The sequence below is a fragment of the Eulemur rufifrons genome, chromosome 23 (assembly GCF_041146395.1).
Source record: "Eulemur rufifrons isolate Redbay chromosome 23, OSU_ERuf_1, whole genome shotgun sequence".
Lineage (NCBI taxonomy): Eukaryota > Metazoa > Chordata > Mammalia > Primates > Lemuridae > Eulemur > Eulemur rufifrons.
This window is the reverse complement of record NC_091005.1, coordinates 2,770,095-2,793,753: the sequence shown is the minus strand read 5'-3', so window position 1 is coordinate 2,793,753 and position 23,659 is coordinate 2,770,095. Positions and strand designations below refer to the sequence as shown.

The window sequence follows — 23,659 nt, the reverse complement described above, 5'->3', positions numbered from 1 at the left end:
GGTAAAGGTTTTCCTCTCAATCTCACAATTTTCAGTGTTAACTTAAAAAAACCTCTTTATTTGAAAATAATTTCAAACTTAACAAAAGTTATAAAAAGAATAATGGTACAGAGAACCCCCAGGTACTCCTTTACCTGGATGGACCTGCTGTTAAGATTTAACCCCATTTGCTTAATCATTTATTTGCGTGTGGTCGAATTCTCTCTCTCCACTTGCGCAGGTATTACGGAGACACACGCACACATGGGTGTGCACACGTACACAGCAATGGTTTTTCCCCTGAACGCTTTGAGATTTGAGGGCAGATTACAGACACATGGCCCTTTACTCCTAAGTTCTGGAATGTGTATTTCCTGAAAATAGAGATATTCTCTTAAACAACTACAGTAAAACAGTTATCAGTGTCATGAATTTACACGGGTGCAGTACTTTTTTCTAACCTTATGTCCACACTCTACTTGTGAGTCGGCCGTGTGGTGTCCTTTGTAGCCTCCTCCCTCCAGCGCAGGGTCCAGTCTCAGGTCAGTCTTGTAGTCAGTTGTCACGTCTCTCGCTTTTCTGTAATCTGGAGATTTTCCACAGCCTTTCATGACATTGACCTTTTCCCCTCCTGTGGTAACGTTCCTCCTCATTTTGCCAAACACCTGAAATAACTTCTGATCGAAATTAGGAAGGCTTTTAGAGAAGGAGATGGTGAAACCAGAACATTTTAGTAGCCATTGGCTGTTCTGAATTTCTGTGATAAACTCTTTGGGGTCACAAAGCATGTCTTGCTTCAACCTTTGGTCAGAGATCATTTTAGTTAAGTAATCATCACTAAAGTGGCAGGGAAGTATAATTTATGCCTACTCACTGGAATTTGCTGTTGCATAAATATTTGGCCTTTTCTTCCTTTTGTAGTTTTATCAGCATATCAAAAAATTACCTTTTTCCCTCCCAGTAAAGTCATATTTTAATTTATTTTACAAGCAACACTGCTATTTGTCTTTTTGGATTAGTGTTGGTAATAAGTGCTTCCTCATACATAGTACTGCCTCGAATGATGCATATGGTTTTGTTAAGCACTGAAATGATGCCATGGCCTCTACTTTATGTTGGTTATTTTATTATATCCTGCAAAATGAATGTTGGATGGTTACCAAACCAGGATTACTTACTTTTCTCAGAAAGAAATATTTTATCTTTTTTTTAATAGGCACTACAATTATAGGAAATTTTGTTTTATTCTTAGGACCCCTGGCCTGTGATCTCTTTGACTTGTTCTTCCATGACATTTGAGAATGGGCTCCCTTAATATCAGGCATTCCTTTACATGCAGTTACTGTGTTACATCAGAACTCCTGGCTTAGTGTAAGTGATGAGTGTGCAGACACATAGGAAAAAGATCTATGTAGTTTATCTGCCGTGAACATACGGGGAGTACTCGCTCTACAGGAAGTAGAAATTCTAACCCAAACTCCTTGGGAGGGTGAACATCTTGCAGAGATGGTCATAACCCTTGGTATCAGCTTCTCTACAGTTCCCTTTGTTATTTTAGCTACACAACTGAAACGACTGTTTTTCGATATTGGTGAAGTGTAATTACTCACTTCGAAAAAGTCATACATTTTAAGAATTGGAAATAGGTTTGATTGTGGCAGGAGGACATGATTCTTGTGTATTTTGATTAGGTTGTTTATTGATATATGTGAGCCAGTGTTAAGGAAATTAAGTTGGGAGTTCAAAACAGCTCTGGCTAGCCGTTTGTCAAGTGTTAAATGATATTTTAGCGTTGCATAGTTGGTAGTTAGCAGTTGCTTACAGTGTCTTTTTTGGATTAAATGTTTTCATCAAGCCCTAATCTGTTGTTAGAGAGATCTTGAAACTAACAGATTTGCAAAATTATAATGTTTGCAAAATGGGTATATTTGAAGAGTTGTAAAGTGATTTCTGTTGTTTACATTGACATTTTATAATTAATGTTTTGAATAGATGTGATATTTATATGATTGATTCAAACTCCAAAAAGATACATCCCAAGAAGTTCCCTCCACTCCTCTCTCCACTTGCTTTCCCCACTGCCCCCGTATCAGTAAATTGTTATGTCCCTTCTCGTTTCTTCCCAGAATCTGTTTATGCAGACACAAATATATATTACTAATAAACACAAACATCATTATATTTAAACAAAATGTATTTTGTATTTCTTCATGTTTTACACGAAGAATGTTTTCTTCATTGAACAGTTTCTTGGCGATCTCGCTCTTCCTCACTTTGCCTCAGCAGATTTTGTAATTAGATCGAAGGTGCCTGTCTGTGGAGGAAGTATTCACATGAACTTGTCATAAAAACACACTTAAAATCTATAACAAACTTTCTCAAAGAATGAATTATTAAGTAACAATGATACAATTGAAAGTAATTGAAAAAATATCATGGACTCCTTTGTGAGCATTGAGCTGTGTGGTCGTTTGCCGCTGACTGACCAGTGGTGAAGTGACTCGGGGTCTGCAGCTTAAACAGGAAGGAGTGTGGGTGGGTGTGTGGTAGTGGGCTGGGATCCTGTTCTCCTCTCCCCTCCCCCTTTACTGCCAAGATCTTTATTAAATCATTTGGAATGTTCCGACTGGATTAACCAGCTTTCTCTTTTTTAAAAGACTTTAGGTTGTGTATGAACTCAAATAAGAAAGTGTGCTTATAAAGTGTGATTTAAATAAACATGAATGTTTATTTTCAGTTTTTCAGGAAGAAATCCTTCCTGAAGAAAATACCTAACAATCCTGTAGAATATGCCAGTTCTCATCTTTATATATCTTCCGTACATTCTGACTTAAAATAGCATCCTTTCTTATCATTTATAAAAGAAGTCAAAATGGATATCTTTTAATATAGCATTTCTACTATTAAAACAACATAATTCTAGTTTAATAATTCTTAATATTTGCCTTAAACTTCACAGCTGCAATTTCAACAGTTTCTTGGATTTTACTACTTTATCACTCTTGTAACTCTTGAATGAAAATCATTTTTTGGAATTCTTTTTTTTTTGAGGCAGAGTCTTCACTCTGCCTGGGCTACAGTGCTGTGGCGTCAGCCTAGCTCACAGCAACCTCCAACTCTTGGGCTCGAGCGATCCTCCTGCCTCAGCCTCCCGAGTAGCTGGGACTACAGGCATGTGCCACCATGCCGGCTAATTTTTTCTATATATTTTTAGTTGGCCAGATAATTTCTTTCTATTTTTTAGTAGAGACAGGGTCTTGCTCCTGCTCAGGCTGGTCTCGAACTCCTGAGCTCAAACGATCCACCCACCTCTGCCTCCCAGAGTGCTAGGATTACAGGCGTGAGCCACCGCTCCCGGCCATTTTTTGGAATTATTAAGCAACTCATCCCACTCCCCCAACCCTAAAAGTGTATATGGGTGTCAGAGAATCTTATTTTTCTTTGCACTTGAGTAATAACAATTTATAGAATAGAAATCTATGAAAAAAAAACCACTAGAATTCTAGGAACAGAATACTTTTATTCTTGAAACTTTCAAAATGTTGCCCCATTGCTTTATTAGCCTTGTTGATTTAGATCTTCTGCTGAGTTTTCAAATTTAGTAATCTAATCTCCACAAGCACTTTTGTTCTCTAGTAGCTCCTTTTTCGTGGCAGTCTGTGCTTATTTTTTCTGCTTCCTTTTCACCTAAAAATACTTTGCCCTTCCATGGCTTGATATGTGCCTCAGTGAAATTAATACAAGCTTTTCTCCAAAGCTGGAGACGAGAGGAAGGTCTAAGCTCACAGTGAAAGTATTTCAGAAGACCACTTCTGAATAATTTTGAGACCCTGTTTATTTTCACTATTACTGTCAATGCACGATTTCTTTGTGGAATTTTGTAAATATATGTAAATATTATATGAAGACTTTTTTTCCTTAGTTTATATTTACAGTTTGGGTAGATATTGCCAAAGAACCCTCCAGAAATGTTTTTCTTTGTGCATTCTTACCAACAGGGTATGAGAATTAGTTGTCATTTATTCACATTTATAATAATGGACATTATTCATTAATATAATATTTAGTTACTGGTTATTTTTTGGGTCATGTGCTTGTAAATTTCCCTGTGAGTTGCTAGATTGTAGGTTCCATTAGAGTGGAAGAACCATAGCCCTGCTGACCGTTTTATCCCCACTCAGTACCGATCGTACATGGCATTTACGAGGTTCTAAATAATTACTGATTAATAAATGAACGATTCTCTATTGTGGAAGTCTCGTCATGTGAATTCTTTTCAATGACTTCTTGAAGCTCCAGGGAGAATACGAACTGGTAGGCACTTGCCAAACTCACGTCTGTGCAGTTTAACCAGTTGTTTTTCCAGAAAATCACATTCAGACTTCTGTGAAATCAGGGCCTACAAAGAGGGCTGTGTCTGTCTAATAGTATGTGTATGATATTCAAATGCATTTTTAAAATAAAGAAGTTACATATATATTTTTAAAGATCATTATCAGGATTGTTAATATTTTCCTTTTTTGGATTTCTCTATCTTCCCATTTGAACCACATTTTCTGCTTTTCTTTAGTATGTTTGGCAGAGAAAACTGAAATGGAGGTAGTGACATGAGTCAGCAGAAAGGTAAATGGAACAACTGGAAATATTTGTGAACCAAAAAATTCTCCTGCAAGCAGGACTCTACAAGTTTACCGTACAAAATTGACTTGTTTCAAAACAAGCTTTATCAATTTTATAGTGTTCTTTGACAATTTATAGGAAAGGTTAAATAGTATTTTCTTTTTTGTAATTGGAAAGTACTCCAATTAGAAATCTCAGTTTGTAGATCCTTAGTTTATTTAATTGAGAAAGGATTTTGGGGATTCTGGCCCAAATGTTTTGTAGGATTGTTATGTAGCATTTTTTTGAAAGTATTATTTGTATATTTTATGTGATCAGTGACTCTTATTTTTTTCAGTATATTTTTGGAGATTTTAGCCCTGATGAATTTAATCAGTTCTTTGTGACTCCTCGATCTTCAGTTGAGGTAAGATAAAACTGTGTTTTAGTAAGTAGATATGTTTTCCTTTTAAGTTTTTAATTTGCTTTTTTAAAAAGAATGCCAATATAGAGAAAAGTGCAGACTAATGTGAGAAATGATTGAACACACCAGCTAGATTTGATGATAGTAACATTTTGCTGTATTTGCTTTAGACTTTAAAAAATAAAGCATTGCAGAAACCGTTGATGCCTCCCTTGCACCTCTCCCCCACCTCCTTCCCCTCCTTCCCCAGAAATCACTGCTCTGTTGAAACTGGTAAGTATTGATTCCTCACTGTTGTTGTCACTACATGAGTGTGTTATCACCAGAGAGTTGTGTCTTACGTGCTTTAAAATGTCACATACATGGTATACTATATTCATCATTTCAAGCTGATGTTATATTCTTTAGATTTATCTATGCTGGTGTATTTGCTCTTGGTTTTGTTGTTGTTGTTTTCATTGCTCAATACCGTTGATCAAACTTACCACAGTTTATTTACTCATTTTCCTATTGAGGACCATTTAGGTTTTTAGTTCAGCTCTTTTAAAATATGATAGTAAACATATGTTAGCCTGTCTTCTTGTGCTCCTCTGTGAGTTTTTCTAAGACTGCGGTCCCCAACCCCCAGGCCGTGGCCTGGTACTGGTCTGTGGCCTGTTAGGAAATGGGCCCTGCATCACCCCCCAAGCTCCGTTCCCCCCACCCCTGGTCCATGGAAAAATTGTCTTCCATGAAACCAGTCCCTGGTGCCAAAAAGTTTGGGGACCGCTGCTCTAGGATATAGACCTAGGAGTGGAATTGCTGGATTCTGCAGGGAATAAGTATCTTTACTTTTACTAGAGGCTGCCAGTTAGCTCTCCAAGGGTTTTAACCGTCTGTATTCCCATCAGCAGTGCATGACAGTTTTCTCGCACAAATTTTTAAAAGATTCTTGCTAATCGTCAGTATTAGCACACTTAAGATTTTGTTAATCTGATGTATAATAAGTGAATTCTCATTGTTTTAATGTATATCTCCCAGATTACAAACAGTTGAACAGCATTTCATCACTTTCAAGTGTCTGCTGGCAGTATAGATTTCCTCTTTGAATTTCCTGATTTATAGCCCTTGTCCATATTTTAAAATCAAGTAGCTTGTCTTTTTAAAATTTGTATTAGGGTTAAAAATCTTTGGTTTTGCATATTACTGGTATCTCTAGCATGAGGGCCTTTAAACTTTATACATTATGCACCATGTTGCTTTTTTGCTGGGTTAGGGGAGTATATTTTTAACTTTAATGTCAAATGAATTGAATTTTTTCTCATGGCTTGTGGACATTTGCTTTTTAAAAATACCTTTAAGAAATTTTTCCCTTCCCTGAGGTAATAAAGACCTTTGTCTGTTTTCTAAAAGTTTTAAGATTTTGTTTTCACACCAAAGTGTGTAATACAACTGAAATCGAGGCATTGATTTTTGCATATGTGTGATGTTGGCATCTGACTACCCTTTCGCGGGCACTGGCAGCTGTGTCGGCCGGTTTCCTGAGAACTCAGTCCTTGGTCCCTTCATCCCTGTCGGGCAGCGCATCTCCGCGTGGGCCTGGTCTGTTTCCGGGTGCCCTGTTCCATGTGCCTCTTGCTTGTCTCTGTCCGACACCACATGGGTTTGTTTGTTATTTATGCCAGTCAGATTTAGCCGTGGGGGTTGTGTACCAACTTCAGTGACACTGATGTTAAATACCACACGTTTCAATTGCTACAGCTTTATGTTCAGTCTTCTGGCAGGGCAGACACCCTCTTCTGACCCTGAATTCACAAGTGTTCGGCTATCTTTCATCCTTAATTCTTCGTTACGAATTTATGATCAGTATGTCAAGTTCCGTGAAAAATCTTATTAAAATTTTGACTAGAATTGCATTAAAATTATGGATTAATTTGCAGGAGAATTAGCATCTTAATAGTATTAGAATTAAAACTTGGATTTTTATATTATATGAAACTAAAAAACGTACCCTATTTCAAGTCTGAGGACCTGGGATTATTTTGACTTAAACAGGCTCAGTGGTCTTGAGCAGTTTCCTTTACTTCAGGCCCCTCTTTCTTTTCTCTCTTTCCCTTTTTAATTGGAAAAATGGAAAATGCTTATTTATTTCACAGAAATGTTGGGAAATCAGCTAATGTATGTTCTGATACCTAGTATGTAACAAATGTTAGTAGAAATAAAGGTTGTAGATGGTAAAGTTATGCCAGACATCTTTTGCAGAAGTGATGGCTGTGTCTCACAAAATGAGTTCTAGCTTTAGAAATCTCAGTGTGTCTGGGCTTATTTAGGGGTCTTCTGTTTTTCTTGTTTTTGAGCATGTATTAGTTTGGGAGGGTTTGACAGCTGTAGTCTGTCAAAATCACGGTAGCCTGCAGAAGGGAAATACAGTCTAATTAGCATGATTGGATTGGGTTATCTTTCTCAGTATTACAATTCAGTCTGAATTATATTTCTTCATATATATATATATATATATTTTTTTTTTTTTTTTTTTTTGAGTCAGAGTCTTACTCTGTTACCTGCTCTAAAGTGCCGTGACGTCAGCCTAGCTCACTGCAACCTCAAACTCCTGGGCTCAAGTAGTCCTCCTGCCTCAGCCTCCCGAGTATCTGGGACTACAGGTGCAAGCCACCATAGCCGGCTGTTTTTTTCTATTTTTAGTAGAGATGGGGGTCTCACTCTTGCTCAGGCTGGTTTCGAACTCCTGAGTTCAAGTAATCCTCCTGCCTGGGCCTCTCAGAGTGCTGGGATTAAAGGTGTGAGTCATCTCACCCAGCCCTGTGCTCTAGTTTATAAATCAAGGTGATTTAAAAATGAATTTAATAATTAAAAATAGTCAACTTATTTAATAAGTGCATTTGAACCCTGGTCATAATCCTGATACTGTCGTTCAAAAATAGGAAATGTTCATTATTCTTCCAGATTTCCAGAATCTTAATATTGGAGGCAACACACGCACCTCAGCTATTACTGAATGAATAAGCCCACAGTAAGACAGTACAGGCTGTAGGCACGTATGTTGGTACCAATGCAGAGTTAAGGCAGTTTTCAGTTTGGTGTCTTTTGGGATTTCAAAGAAGGCTTCATGATTTATGAAGGTCTTTTATACAGAGCAGAACTCAGATTAGCATCCTCAGAAGATGACTTCAGGATGTTACCTTTTTAGCTGAGGGCCCAAGAATTGCCTTCACAAGACTGCAATACTGTTTGCAGACTTTGTATCTGATATAACTATTAATAGATTTCAGTTTTTTACCTTGGTTCAGTTTGCATATGTGTGGGGAATTTTATGTTTTTGCATTGATTTTTAAATTTTTTATTTTTATAAATAGCTGTATAGTTAGAGAGCCAAGTTTGAACCATTCTTACACTTCTATTCTGCTGTATATTTATGTAGCCGATTACCTAAGCAGCTTCCTATGTGTGGCAGACATTGTTGAATGAAAGGTGCTACATGCCTAAAGAGTGAAAAAGAAACACGTGTTTCTGCTGTGCCAGAATTTATTCCAGCATTCAGTAATTGTTGGAATTGCACTGTTTTATCAGAGTAGTAAATCCAAGCAAGTGTGTTAGGTACACTAATAGAAAGTGGCAGTGTCACCCCAGAGTTTGTTGGTGGGTGTTGTTGGATCCCTCCTGTAACGGTCAGCCCTGGCTTCCTCATCTGTCAGATGTCCATGGTAACAGGACTTCCTGAAGTTGTTGAGAGGAGCAGGATGTGTACCTGGCGCATCTTGAGCACCCAGTGAGTGCTACCTGGTATCTCTGGTCCAGCCTCTCCACGTGCTTGTCCTCGGCCTCATCTGCTTGTTCTTCTAGATTGATGGGCTTTTCTTCTGCGTGTTGCTAGGAGTGGCTGGGAGTTCAGGCAGGTATGCCCAATCCATGGTGCAGTGTTTGGAGAGGAGGCTGGCCGAAGGATGGTTCTCAGGGTTCCAGCAGCTCTCTGTTTGGACTGGGCTTTCAAGTGGATGAGTGCTTAGGTCCCTTCTCCAAATTGTGAGTCTTCCCAGCCTGCTGCACTCTCTCAGGTCTGAAGGTTTTCTTCGCCATCCTTCTCTTCCCCAAGCAAAACAGAATACAGTAAGTTTGAAGAGAACTTTGTTCTGATATGTGGCATTATAAAACTTTGTTTTGACTTAGAAAAAGACGATTTCTTGATGTTACAGTGATTTTCTATAAATACAGTGATTGAAAATGGTCTTTTTGCCTCAAAATAGCATAGCTTTCCGTCACCAGGGGGCACCCTAGTGTCATTGACAAAGAGAGAGAAGGCGTTCCGTGTATCAGAGTTTCTAAACTGTGTTTTGTGACTACAGAGTCATGAATGGGATTCCCGGCTTCTTCAGACATCTGTGGCCGCTGTGCACACTGCCTTACAGACACACCTTTTTGCTCCGGTTGTCTGCCAGCGTAAATGCTGCTGTGTGCAGTGGTCTTTGCACGGCAGGGTTAGGGAAGCTGTAGCCCATCTCAGCACACAGAACGCTTCTGGGGTGCCCGGGGTGGAGGACGTATGTGCAGCTCTCAAGTCCTGGAGGTGCTGGGTGCCTTTTGAATCGCCGTGTTTTCTCAGCTTCCTGTTTGTCGTTAATTCCATGGAGGGAGAATATACTGGGTTTCTTGGAGAGAGAAGCTTTTATCTCTGTGATTATTGAATTGTCATGCTAAGAGTGCATTGGAGAAATCAGCTGAGGAAGCCGCCTGAGCTGCAGTTCTCACACGGTAGTGGGCACGAGCGTCACCGGAGCCCCTGAACATGGCAGACCCCAGGACCCCATCCAGGCACCGGGGCCGTTGGACTGCAGTGAGCAGACTTGGAGAAATGCTGCACCAGGGCGCATCGTTCTGTTTTGTTCTTTTGTTCTGTCTTCAGGTAGCAGTTGTCCACTTACCCCTTCCCTTCCCAAACCTTCTTATTCCAAACATGTCCATTGGAAGCATGTCTAACTCTTAAATAAATATTATAGAATAGCTAGGAAGAACAGAAATTTGAGATATTCTTAATACTCTTCTGCTTCTTGCAAAGAAAGAGGCCACACACCTGCCATTTTGCCTTTTCTCTCCAAGCAAGGAATGTGACTTCTAGCCGTTAACTCAGTTATTTAAGGCATTGTGTTAAAAGGGAGCCGGGGTTCCCGGGTTTGTTTTTCTAGTGGGCTCTTTGCTCTCTGCCCGTCCACCTGGTCCCGGCCTCTGCTGGCCGTGCTGCAGCAAGTGGTCAGTCCGAGTCGTCTTTACTGGGGGCAATCAAGTGTCTGTGGCCTTCAAGGTCGGTCACTAGCATCCTGTGAAACGAAGGGTGCATCGTAAGCGTTTTATCGTAGCTGATTTACATGTCCATTGGAGTTCATTTTGATTTTTTGGCCTCATTTTTAGACCTGTTTAATAGTGATAAATAATTTGAAAGCATTCCTATATTGTGTTTTTCTTAAGTTAAATCATCAAGGTTTTAGTGACTCTTCACACGTGTTATCCTGGTAAAAGTAATGTCTTGAAAAGAAGTTGCATGGGCAAAGAGTTTTAATGAAATGTCGCCTTACTGAAATAGCACGTGTTGGGCTTTAATATTTTGTTGAACTAAACTCTGTTTTCCAATTCCTCGTGCAGCTTCCTCCGTACAGTGGGACAGTTCTGTGTGGCACACAGGCTGTGGATAAACTCCCTGAAGGTAAGCTACTTCTCTTCTCATTTCCCTGACATAAATTCTGGTCATACAGGCTGGGTGGGCAGGCTGCCTGCAAACATTATTGTTTACCCATTTGTTCGTACTTTCTGAATAAATGTTTCCTTACAGCTTGAAGTTTTTGCTGTAAGCTGCAGCGTACCTAATCACTGAATCACTTAGACTAATGAATTAGTTTTAAAGTTTATTCTGTACTTCAGAGTGCCAGACATTCAAGATTTAGTTTAGGAAGTGGTTGTCTAATTCCTTTTTTTTTTTTTTGAGACAAAGTCTTGCTCTGTTGCCTGGGCTAGAGTGCCGTGGCATCAGCCTAGCTCACAGCAACCTCAAACTCTTGGGCTCAAGCGATCCTCCTGCCTCAGCCTCCCGAGTAGCTGGGACCACAGGCCAGGGGACACCATGCCCAGCTAATTTTTTCTATTTTTAGTAGTGATGGGGTCTCACTCTTGCTCAGGCTGGTCTTGAACTCCTGACTTCAAGTGATACTCCCGCTTCTGCCTCCTAGAGTGCTAGGATTACAGGCATGAGCCACCAAGCCTGGCTTTAGTTCTTTTTTTTTTTTTTTTTTTTTTTTTTTAACAGTTCTGAGTGCAACAGGTATGTTGTTATTCTTCAAAACCACATGCTGAAGTTCTGAAGCGGGCTTTCTTGTCTTGTTGCTAAGCAGCCTGGGTGTAGAGCTGGCTAGTTTCTGAGCATGTGTTCTTTGTACAGCTAAGTGGCAGCTTGGATCCATTGTTCTTGCGGTTTACATTCATTCAGGTCCCAGTCTATCGCTGACTCTCATGGGAACTCAGGTAACCTCTTCACCTCCTGGTCTGTTACTTTTTTGGCCTCAGACACTGACACTGAGCTGATTACTAGAGATGGTGCTTATTGAGATGCAATGATTTTGTATTAAGAACTCAGTGCTGGAATCCGAGCAGGCTCATTTAGTTATTGCAGGCTGCCCTTGCACAGCTCAAACCTGTCTAGACAATATTTCAGTCTGGATCACTTTAAAGGCCCTCGCTGGCCTCTGAGAAGCTGAAGCCAAACATTTTCTTTGAGAGCCAGGGATTTGGATTTGGATTTGGATTCTCTGTTTAATTAGCATGGTTAGACTTATGAAAGGGGTTTTCATTATAATTTAGATTTAAATATAAACCTTGAAAAGACTAACCAAAACTTTTTATCCATAGTAACATCAGAAAATGATTATATCCAAAATTATTAGCAGATTTATAAGAAACAGTAATACAGTAGACCATATGGGAAAGAACAGATCTTATAATAGCTTGGGATGAGTAATAAAATAAGTGCAGCTCCGGGAACTCCAAAGCCAGCCTCTTCAGCTGCCTTGTCATCCGCTGGTGTCTCAGACTTCCGGGCGTCTGAGTCGGTGGGATTTCCTTCTGTCACGACATGCTTTGCACATAGTGCGCATGGGCAGATGTTTATCTAATTCTTACAAATGTTCCATCGTTTTCCCTTCCACATCACTTCTTCTTTCTAGTTCAGTTAATGGCCCCACCCTCCTCCTGGTGGCCAGACGCCAACCCCGTCCCCCACCCGGCCTCTGGGGTTCTGCTGCCCCACCCTCTCTCACCCACTGCCTCCCTCCAGGCCCTCATCGCTTTTCCGTCACTGGTTCTTGGCTTTTTTCCCATTCTCACTCTTCTTCCTTCAATGTCCATGTTTTCTTCTGCCAAAAACATAACTGGAATCTTGCCACCTGCTTGCATGGTTAGTGACAGGCCCGTGTAAAGGCCTCTTTTTCTCTCTTTTGTTTTTCCATTACTTCTGTTTCTTGCGGGGCCTGTCCTGCGGCACAGTGCCTGTCGGTGCTGTCATGGGTCTGCCTCCCCTTTAGAATGCTCAGCTGCTGATGGCAGGGACCGCATTCATTTCTTTATGTCTGTCAGCTGCACAGTGTAGTGTCTGGAATGTTACAAACCCTCGGTGTGTTGAATGAATGATTTAGAATGCTTCACTCTGCTGCCTCCCACCATAGCCCGCTACAGCAAACCGCCTGCAGGGCCACCGCATCATGGCATTCGCTTTTATACCTCTGCCCTTTTTAGATAGTTCCTAAGTGGGTTGAGATATCCTGTTCCTATACCCCCTCCCCACTCCACCCAGGTTCAGTTGTCTTTTAAGTTCCACTGACCTCTCTATAGCTTCGAATTGAAATTGATCATTGTTTCCCTGTCCGGAAGCATTCTTTTTATAAAGCTATTCTTAGCTGTATCTCACTTTTCCACTGTGTTGTTGTCCTTAGTCATTTATGTTTGTCTCCTTAGTAAATGTAAAACTCCCTGAGCAGGGAGCTCGCCTTACTAATCTCTCTATCCCTCTGGAATGTCCCCTCTCAAACCCCCCACACCTCAGGCCTCTGTGCTGCATGTACTGCAATGGGTAGGCTTTGAGAAATGATGTGTTAGGTGTCATTTTTATTTGAGCTGATTCTCCTTCCACCAGCAAGCCCACTGCCTGCATGATTGGGTGTTGAGTTTCTGTCTTCCCAATGTATTGATTGGCCCGTGTGAGCCAAGTTTGCAGGCCTCCCCCTGCTCCAGCCTGGCAGGCTGTGCCGTGTCTGAGCTCTCTCCTGTGCCTTGCAGAGCAGTGTGTACGTAGTGCGCCTTCCTCGATAAGAGGAACTGTTCTGGCTAGGAGTCTGCCTTCCAGGGATGTAATCAAGCACAGTTTTGGGTAAATGTTGTGATAATAGCCGTAGCATATTGAAACGGTTCCATTCATGTCACATCACATTCTAGAATGTTTTATGTTCTGATAAGATTGAGAATTGCGAAGTAAAAGGCACTGTGTGTGTTGGAAATAATCAGTCTTGCGTAAGCTGCATGACACAGCGCATACTGGTTTTTAATGTGATTTCACAATGTACACCACAGTCTTAACATGGGTCGCCTCTGTGTGGAGTGCTCTTCCCTAGTCACACCCATTTCAGTCCGCGTGGCACTGGCAGCCTTAGAATGCCTCAGAACAGGGGACGCCTGGAGGCAAAATGGACAGTCAACCCCTAAGTATAATGACCGATTTATTTCTCTTTGGTGATTCTTTTTAAAGTAAAGAAAAAGACAGAAAAAAGAATCAGATTGTCTGGCTTTATATGTGAACTTGCTGTTATGTGTAAGCATCATCACAGTTCTTTTCTGGAACTTTGTGTTGTTTTGGGCAGGATCCCACCCCCACCCTCACTCCAAGGGCTGTGATATCAAAACAAATGAAGAGTCTGGAGGCCTCCGTCTTCTTCCTTGCTACCAACTGACGCACAACTGGCCCCTCTCTCGGCCTGTGTTCTACAAAAAGACTTCTAAGGGTCCTTCTAAGATGTAAAATATATTCAGTTCTCTGCAGGAGAGCACCATTCTTTGGGCATTATGATTTCTTTTCTTGAAATTCATGCCTTGGGAAAAAAATTGGCCCCTTAAACTAGACTTGAAGAAATTGTCAATTTTGCATTAAAAATGAAATTTTTTCATCAAATATAAGATGACACTGATGCTCTATGTCTGTTGAAAGACACAATTGATTCTAATACTCAACCTAATTGCAGAGATAAGAATTGTGAAAAAAATGTACATACATAGATTATGGTAAATTGGGAGGAAGTGTTTATTGAAAGCTTCCAAAGTTTTTAGTTCTAGCTTTATCTTTCAGTATTTTTGAAAGTATCTTCACCACCTGTGGAGTTAATTTAATATGAATTCATTTAGTGGACATTTACCTGTGTTAATATTAGGGCCAGTTTTCAGAGTTCAGTTAGAATTATCAATGGAGGGAGACCAAGAGTTGGACAATTTGCAAGAGTACTTTTATGTAGAAGATTCTTTGTGTAGTTCTTGTTTTTGGAATTACAAATCATACTAACTAGAGAAGCTGATAAAATAATGTTTTAAGTCCCTAAGTTAGTTATGGCTTTTAAATATTAAGTTGTTCAGAATAGATATTCCTTTATCTTAAGCATAAAGGAAGCTTTGGGTGCCATTGAGGTTTGGTGTTTTTGTTTTTTTGTTTCATTTTATTTATGTATTTATCTTTGGAGACAGAGTGTCGCACTCTGTTGCTCAGGCTAGAGTGCCGTGGCGACAGCCTGGCTCACAGCAACCTCAAACTCCTGGGCTCAAGTGATCCTCCTGCCTCAGCCTCAGGAGTAGCTGGGACTATAGGCCTGTGCTACCACGCCCGGCTAATTTTTTCTATTTTTAGTTGCCCAGCTGATTTCTTTCTATTAGTAGAGACGGGATCTCGCTCTTGCTGAGGCTGGTCTCCAAAGAACTCCTGACCTCAAGCAATCCTCCCACCTCCGCCTCCCAGAGTGCTAGGATCACAGGCATGAGCACGGCTCAAGGCCTTGAGGGGTATTTTCAAACTGGCAAAAAAAAAAAAAAATTTTTTTTTTTAACCCACCACTCCTTCCTGACTAGCAAGATATTATTTGCTTTTTATTGCAAGTTCATTTTAGTTCCTACCTTCTGAAAAATATTCCTTAGTTAGGTAAGTACAGGCTTCTACTTTTCATACCCTCAAATTAAATATAATTTTGTAGTTCTTTTCAGCAAATTCTCAGCGCAGAGATAAAATATGTCATAGCTTTGTTAATTAGGAAAAGAATTTAAGGTTTTAGTTTTCAAAAGGAAATGAGTAATTATTGGTACTTTATAGTTTATAGAATTGTGTTCTTAACTAATTGTTTTCTTTCTAAACAGAACAAGAATACCAGAGGATCGAATTTGGTGTTAATGAAGTGATTGCACCCAATGACACATTGCAGAGAAACGCCAGCTACAGTATTTCAAGCACACTGAACCCTCAGGCCCCTGAATTTATTCTCGGTTGTACAACTTCCAAAACAAGCCCCGATGGCCTAGATAAGGAAGCCAGCTACGGCTCCATGGACTGTCAGTACCCGGGCTCTGCCCTTGCTGTGGATGGCAGTTCCAACGTGGAGGTGGAAGTTTTGGAAAACGATAGTGTCTCAGGTGGTCTTGGACAAAGGGAGCGTAAAAAGAAGAAAAAACGGCCACCTGGATATTATAGTTACTTGAAAGATGGTGGTGAAGATAGTATTTCCACAGAAGCCCTGGTCAATGGCCATGCCAATCCAGCAGTCCTGAACAGCGTCAGCACAGAGGACGCAGAATTCATGGGCGACATGCCTCCCTCGGTTACGCCCAGGACTTGTAACAGCCCTCAGAACTCCACAGACTCTGTCAGTGACCATGTCCCTGATGGTCCTTTCCCCGGAGCACTCACCAGCGACACCAGGACTGCAGAGCAGCCTGAGAGGGTCCACGGGACTGATTTTGATCGGTCCTGCTTCCCTGCAGAGGCTGGTAGAGACAACCTGTTAAGGACAGCTGGGGCTCAGCCCTGTGTCGGTACTGATACTACTGAAAACCTTGGAGTTGCTAATGGACAAATACTTGAATCCTCGGGTGAGGGCACAGCTGCCAACGGGGTGGAGCTGCACACCACCGAAAGCATAGACTTGGACCCAGCCAAACCCGAGAGCGCGTCACCTCCTGCTGACGGCGCCAGCTCTGCCCCAGGCGCCCATCCCGTCAGCCAGCCCAAGTCCTGGGCCAGTCTCTTCCACGATTCTAAGCCTCCTTCGTCGTCACTCGTGGCGTATGTGGAAACCAAGTATTCCCCTCCTTCCACATCTCCCCTGGTCTCTGAAAAGCAGGTTGAAGTCAAAGAAGGGCTTGTTCCAGTTTCAGAGGATCCTGTAGCCATAAAGATTGCAGGTATAGTGAAAAAGATACAAATGGAGAGTGAAGATGGGAGCAAATCTCATTGACTGTTGAATGCGAAATTTAAGACAGTCTGAGCTTACGAACTGTGGTAGTAGATTGTTACCCATAGCAATAGTAGATTACTCGTGTATTAATAGGAATTTCTGAAGAATGTGTCTTGAATGTTGTCTAAAGGTAAGAACATAGAAACAAAATGGGAGGAGGAATGTGTCAAACATCCCTTTATGTTAAGTGAAAAATTCATGTCTATTAGCAGTCTTTTTCTATTGACAAATTACATTTCCATTTCTTGTCTTTTGATCAAGTACTTCTGCTCCATGGTGTGAATGTATCATGAACTTGCCCTGTGTTAAAGCTGTATATAGTTTTGGTGTGATAACCTCTGATTTGTACTCAGTTTGCACTGTTTCTTTTTTATAATTCTTAAGACATAAGAAAGCATTTTATGAATAACATTGGTTTATTTCTTTTTAATGTCTATTTTGGATCCAGTTAGTGGATTTTACTGAGTTTTGACACACCAAGGTCAGCTCTCGATGGGAAAAGAAAAATCATAAGACCTCAGCCCAAAGTCAACATTTTAAAGTGCTAAGGCTGTAAAGTAGGAGCAGTTCACAATAAAAATATAAAGTTGCATAATTGACAGGTTGTTTTTTTAACTTAAAGTAGGAAGTCAGAAATACAGAGACGCATCATGTGTGTTGATACAGTCATGCGTTGCTTAAGGATGAGGGTGTGTTCTGAGGAACGTGTTGGGTGATTTTGTCGCTGTGCAGACATCGTAGCATGTGCAGTACCTGAAGCGAGAAGGCACTGCCTGCTCCGCACCCTGGCCTGGTGCCGGCCGGAGCTCCTGGGCTGCAGCCTGCGCGGCAGGTTGCTGGGCTGAACACCGCAGGCAGCTGTAACGCAGTAGTAAGCTGTGTAGCTAAACATACCCAGACATAGAAAAGGCACAGCAAAATATGGTATAAAAGATAAAAATGGCCATGTATCTAGGGCACTTTTCATGAATGGAGCCTACAGGACTGCAGGTTGCTCGGGGTGAGTCAGTGAGGGAGTGGTGAGTGAATGTGAGGGCCCGGGGCATTGCTGTACACTTGATAACCACTGTACACTTAGGCTACACCGCATTTATAAAAAATATTTTTCTTGAATAATAAATTAATCGTAGCTTACCTTTTTTACTTTACAAACTTTAAAAAATTTTTGGACTCTGGTAATAACACTTAGCTTAAAACACAGTGTACAGTTGTACAAAAATATTTTCTTTCTTAATATCCTTAATAGCCTATAAGCCTTTTTTCTATTTTAAGAATTTTTTCCTTTTTAAATTTTTTGTTAAATTAAGACACAAACACATACATTAGCCTAGGCCTAGAGGGTCAGGCTCATCGTGATGTCATTAGGCAACAGGAAATTTTCAGCTCTGTTACAGTCTTAGGGGACCACTGTGGCGTATGTGGTCTGTCGTTGACCAAAACATTGTTATGCGGCACATAACTATGTGTATCTAAGAAACAAATATATATATATTTGAGACAGAGTCTCACTCTGTTGCCCAGGCTAGAGTCCTGTGGCGTCAGCCTAGCTCACAGCAACCTCAAACTCCTGGGCTCAAGCAATCCTCCTGCCTCAGCCTCCCGAGTAGCTGGGACTACAGGCATGCGCCACCATGCTTGGCTAGTTTTTTCTATATATTTTTAGTTGTCCAGCTAATTTCTTTTTATTTTTAGTAGAGACAGGGGTCGGGGGTGGGGGGGGGGGCGGGTCTTGCTCTTGCTCAGGCTGGTCTCGAACTCCTGAGCTCAAACGATCCACCCGCCTTGGCCTCCCAGAGTGTTAGGATTACAGGCGTGAGCCACCGCGCTGGCCTTCATATATGTATTTAAAAGCCAGATGATTTCTTTAATATAACTTTTAGAATTTATTCATTGCAAGGCCTGATTTCATAGGATAGGATGGTGTAAGCCTTTGTATAGATTACTAAGTTAAAAATTTATTTTTAACCTGTAATGAGAAATGCATGGTAAGATGCTTTTAAAAATGTACATTCTAAGTTCAAAGTCACGAGAGCATTATAATTATACTTTCCTTCCTGAACTTACTTCACAAAGGAAAACCTCCTACCCCTGGGAAATTTTCTCAATCTCTATTTAAAATGAGAAAGAAGTGCTTCCTTCTAAGTGTTTTAAAGCATTCTACTCATCCTACTCAGTCATATGACTTTAGATATGATTTGGTAATTAGTTTGCTATGTTCTACGTATGTTAAAGTCTAATTGTTAACCTGCTTTGTAAAACACTGAAGGTAGGGGCCTCAGAATTGCTGGTAGTAGCAGAGGAAGGCGTTGCTTCATACGGTGCATGTAATTATTTTGAATGGATGTAGTGTAACCCCCTCCCCCAGCAGATTTTGATTGGGCCAGTTATAAAGATGTTTTCATTATCTGTGCAGAAGTATAGTTCGTTTTAAAATAGGTCATTCTTTTGAGCCTACTTGTTGAGCCTTGGGTATATATAGAATGTAATTGCTGACAATTTTCATTATTACTTCCTGTCAAATAATGCAGCAATAGTAGTCACTCTTGGGATCGATCATATGGGCTTAGGGAAAGTGGTATTGTTGGAATTTTTTTTCCTTTTGTCATAATTTCTTACTTAAAGATTTACTTTATAAAACTGATAAAATATATTCACTTTGTTGTAAGTCAGATCCACTACCACAGATTCCCTTTAACAGGCATACTTTAAGCAACATTTTAACTGAGTGTAATTCTAGTTTTATTAAGAAATCTATTGATTTCTTATTTGACTTGTATTAGTATCAAACTGGTTCTACAGAGAAAGTGACTTTTATGTTTATCATTATATTCATTTATTAACTTTTGGAAAAAAAGGAGAAGGGAACAATTTAGACATCAAATCTATTCCTTTTTTTGGGGTGTGGTGGTACGTGCCTGTAGTCCCACCTACTTGGGAGACTGAGACAGGAGGATGGCTTGAGCCCAGGAGTTCAAGGCCAGCCTGGGCAACATAGCCCTGTCTCTTTAAAAAAAAAAAAAAATTCCTTCAAAAATTCTTAGAGTAATACCCACAGTTGGTTTTTAACTTCAAGTTCATTTATTTTGAATGCCCACATTTCTGCTCCATCTTCCCTCCTAAGCCTGCTTAATAAATACAACTAATTTTTTTTTTTTTTTTTTTTGAGACAGAGTCTCACTCTGTTGCCCGGGCTAGAGTGAGTGCCGTGGCGTCAGTCTAGCTCACAGCAACCTCAAACTCCTGAGCTCAAGCGATCCTCCTGTCTCAGCCTCCCGAGTAGCTGGGACTACAGGCATGCGCCACCATGCCCGGCTAATTTTTTCTATACATATTTTTAGCTGTCCATATAATTTCTTTCTATTTTTTTAGTAGAGGTGGGGTCTCGCTCTTGCTCAGGCTGGTCTCGAACTCCTGAGCTCAAACGATCCGCCCACCTCGGCCTCCCAGAGTGCTAGGATTACAGGCGTGAGCCACCGCGCCCGGCCTTACAACTAATTTTTATACAACTGGAAGTGAAACAGAAATTAGGCAGGCAAAGCAACTGTAAAAGAAGAATGAGAATCCCGTAGAAGGCACTTTGAAAGGAAACACATTCAACTCTTGGTTCCTCGCAGACTGTTGGTCCACGTCAGTGGGTTCTGCTGTCACCTCGGTGGCGAAGTCATCTTCTCAGTGTAGATTATGTGCTAGTGTTTGTTCCATTGGCTGTTTCAGGAGCAGATGCGAGGGAAGAGCACCGAATGACTTCTCCCCCGCAGGGGGACGAATCCAAACGAAAGGCCTGTGTGGGCTTGGAGAGGGACGTGTGTTTCGGTGACTGGTTTGTGTCAGTCTGAGAGGGCACATTTGCCGTTTTTCTGTAGGAATAACTGACCCAGGAAGCCACAAAAGGAAACTTGAAATCTTAAAAGTTCATATTTGAAAGTAGTTGCGAAACATGACACACGCCCCTACTGAAGAGTAAGATGACAAACGCGGGAACGAGGGGGCATCTGTGCTGTTGCTGCCCTCTGTTAGCACAGACTCCAGAGTTGACGTGCACGTAATGTTTGAAACTGAGCATGTGCTTTCAGTGAACACTAAACCTTGCCTGGGTTTTTACTAATGCACATTTGCCATATTCCAAACTACATTGTATCAAATGCTTTTAAATCACAAATAGAGCTATTTTGTATTTGATGTTTTGCTTTCTAAATTATGCATCAGTGTATGTTGTTGTAGAGGAATATAAATATTGCCAGGTAAGGAGAGAGACTAGGCCAAATGCCTAATAAGTTAAAATTCCAACGAAGGAGAACTAGGAAATCTGAGCTCTTTAACAGCTCTAAGAAAATTCTGTTGATGTCTCTGTCTAGCAATGTCATTTATTATGAATTGTTAGTCAAAACCTGTTTAGTATGTGATTTTGCACAGTGTTTTATGCCTAAAAATTGTTGCTGGAGAGAGCAACAAAGTTGTTTTAAGTTGGGTCTGCTCAGAAGAATGAATTACTATGTCCATATTTATTATAAGTGTAAATGAGAATACAGTCATGCACCACACAGTGACATTTTGGCCAATGATGGATGACATATACGACGGTGGTCTCATAAGATTATAATGGAGCTGAAAAATTCCTGTTGCCTAATGATTTGTATTACAGTTGCCTACAGTATTCAGTACAGTAACATGCTGTACAAGTTTGTAGCCTAGGAGCAATAGGTGTGTGGAAGACTGTGCCATCTAGGTTTGTGTTAGTACTGCACACCCTGTGATGTTCACCCAGTGACAACATTGCCCAACAACCCATTTCTCAACATGTCCGTGTGGTTAACCGACACATGACTGTATATCCTAAGACTGATCTTTTGGTTTATAAATCATGCATGTACTTCCCCCCTCTTTGGGAAATGATTTCTCAAATATTTTACATTTCCTCTTCAAACTCCCTACAGTAGCAAAGGCTGTGTTAATCGTAGCATGCCCTAAGTTAAAAGGGAATGGCACCTGTTTGCAGGAATCTGCCCTTGTGGATTGAGAGTTTAGTCCATATCTGATTCGATATGCATATATCCTTACATTTATTATACGTCTCTATTTTATAGAACTAAATTGAGACCCTTCCACTTACAAAACTTAAGTTGATCTATAGCTAATGGGTAATGGTACATTTTGGTCACTTTGCTGTCCTCCACCTGATTAGGTAACCAAGCTAGCGTGTGTTCTTCCAAAGTGATGGTAATGAGGAAAAGAAAAACACTTGGAGAATGTTCTGGACAGTTAGGAAGATGACAGAAAAGCAGGTCAACAACATCAGAATGTCGATTACGGGCCAGTTATTGAGCTTTAAGAATCAAAGTTCTGCACTTTGCATTTTCATGGATTTTTAAATGGTAATATGACCCCTAAATTCTAATTTTAGGAAAACAACATTTGGTGTATAAAATATGTGTAAGAATAATCATAGCTTATATTGACATGAAAGTTTACAGTACTGGCATTGCCATTGAATTTATAAGTCATTTCAGTAGAATGATTGGTGGCAACCCGTGTGGGCTACCGTGTATGTCTTGAGACCAAAGAACGCAGCTCAGCTTTTCTGTGTATCAGCAGATGTCATAAGAAAGTTGCACTTTAATTCAGCCATTTAATGTTTGAGTTACTACAAAAGTGAAGACATAGGTTTCATTTTGTATCTTTTATGAGTCATTTTGGCATTTCTGGCCATTTGAGAAACATTGTTCTGGGCAGCCCCACCAACTGTTATGGAAAAGATGGGCTGGGGAGGCCGTTTTCCTAAAGTGCTGTCTAAGTAGTAAATTATGCCAATGCCGAGGGATTGGAAAGAAGGCTTCCGGGGAAAGAGTTTGTTATTACAGTCAACTTCTGGTTATTTGCCCTAAAAGATGGTAAAATAGATAAACCACCTATGATGACTTTGGAATGCAGGTCGAATTTAAAGTTTCAACCTCAGAAATACCCTGCCATGGCCACCCTTTCTCATTTTAATTCTTTTGTCCTCCATAATTATAGTACTTTTTAGACTTTAGGCTTAGGAATGAGATAGTAAATGGAAATGGTGATGTTAAAAGAGGAACTCAATTAAATAGAGCAGTGATACTAGAAAATTGAAGGCAGTCTTAATGCTGGCTTGTCTGCAAGTCCTACCTTTTGAATTACAGCAGCAGGATTCATTCATGTTAACAGAATTCAGAACCATAGTGTTGACTCTGCTCCTGTGTCCTTTCACTGTGTGGTGGAGGAGTGTGAGGATTATGGAGTCTAACGGGCTGCCAGTCATGCCAGGTGTTTGTACGTTTATTTACATTATGGCCCATCCTCACTGTGGCTTTGCCCAGTGCAGCTCATTATCTCTGTTGTAAGTGCGGAGTTAAGTGATCTGCAGGTTGCAGAATGAGTGAAGTGGCAAGCCAGGTGTGACCCAGGTCTTTGCCCTCAGTAAGCTTCTCCGTGGAGGCTCTTATTTAGACTTTCCGAACCATGAGATAAATGACCTTTGAAGTCTGTGGAGCATTTCTAACAAAGGGGAATGGAGTCATTTGCCATAACCAACAACTTTAATCTCCAGATGTTTACTCTATCCTGTGTTGCTGTCTAATGAGTACTTACTGTATGCCGTATACCCTCTAGGTTGAGTAATGACTGGCCTTGCTTTGAGGGTAGTCTAAGACGTAAGATAAGAAGGGAACAGATGGCAGCGGTTATTAGCAGAATGAGAGAAGTGATCATTTGCAGAGGGGTTGGGGGAAGGAGCAGGGAGGGGAGACCTCGGGCAGCCAACAGGACGGCAGTAGCAGGCTGAGGACAAAGAAGGCCATTATGTCCTGCTACCCTGAATGGGGCTGACTCTGTTGAGCAGTTGGAGTGTAAGGATATTGTTTTTAAGGAGCTTCCTGTCCAGGGAAGGAGATAGACATTTAACACATAGCTGGCGATGAGGTACTCGATGCCTTTAGGAGACTGCAGTCTGTCTTACTCTGAGAGTGGGATTGTGATCAGTAGATACTAATAGCAGAATGATACTGTATCTTAGTTTATAGAAGACTGGGTACCACATACAATTTTTCTAAAATAGTCATTAAGAAATATCTAGATTGTTCAGCGCCTTTTCCCTGATTTCCAAGTCTGTGAAGATTTATTCTAC

The 23,659-nt window shown here is 40.8% G+C and overlaps 1 protein-coding gene across 1 annotated transcript in view; it reads left to right on the top strand.

Moving 5' to 3' along the window:
• Positions 1-23,659, top strand: part of USP10 (ubiquitin specific peptidase 10) — a 60,594-nt gene that overhangs the window by 16,131 nt on the left and 20,804 nt on the right. The window contains exons 2-4 of the mRNA XM_069497835.1: positions 4,937-5,005; positions 10,634-10,694; positions 15,422-16,462. Of these exons, the coding sequence (XP_069353936.1) occupies positions 4,937-5,005; positions 10,634-10,694; positions 15,422-16,462 (1,171 nt within the window). The remainder of the gene's footprint in view (positions 1-4,936; positions 5,006-10,633; positions 10,695-15,421; positions 16,463-23,659) is intronic.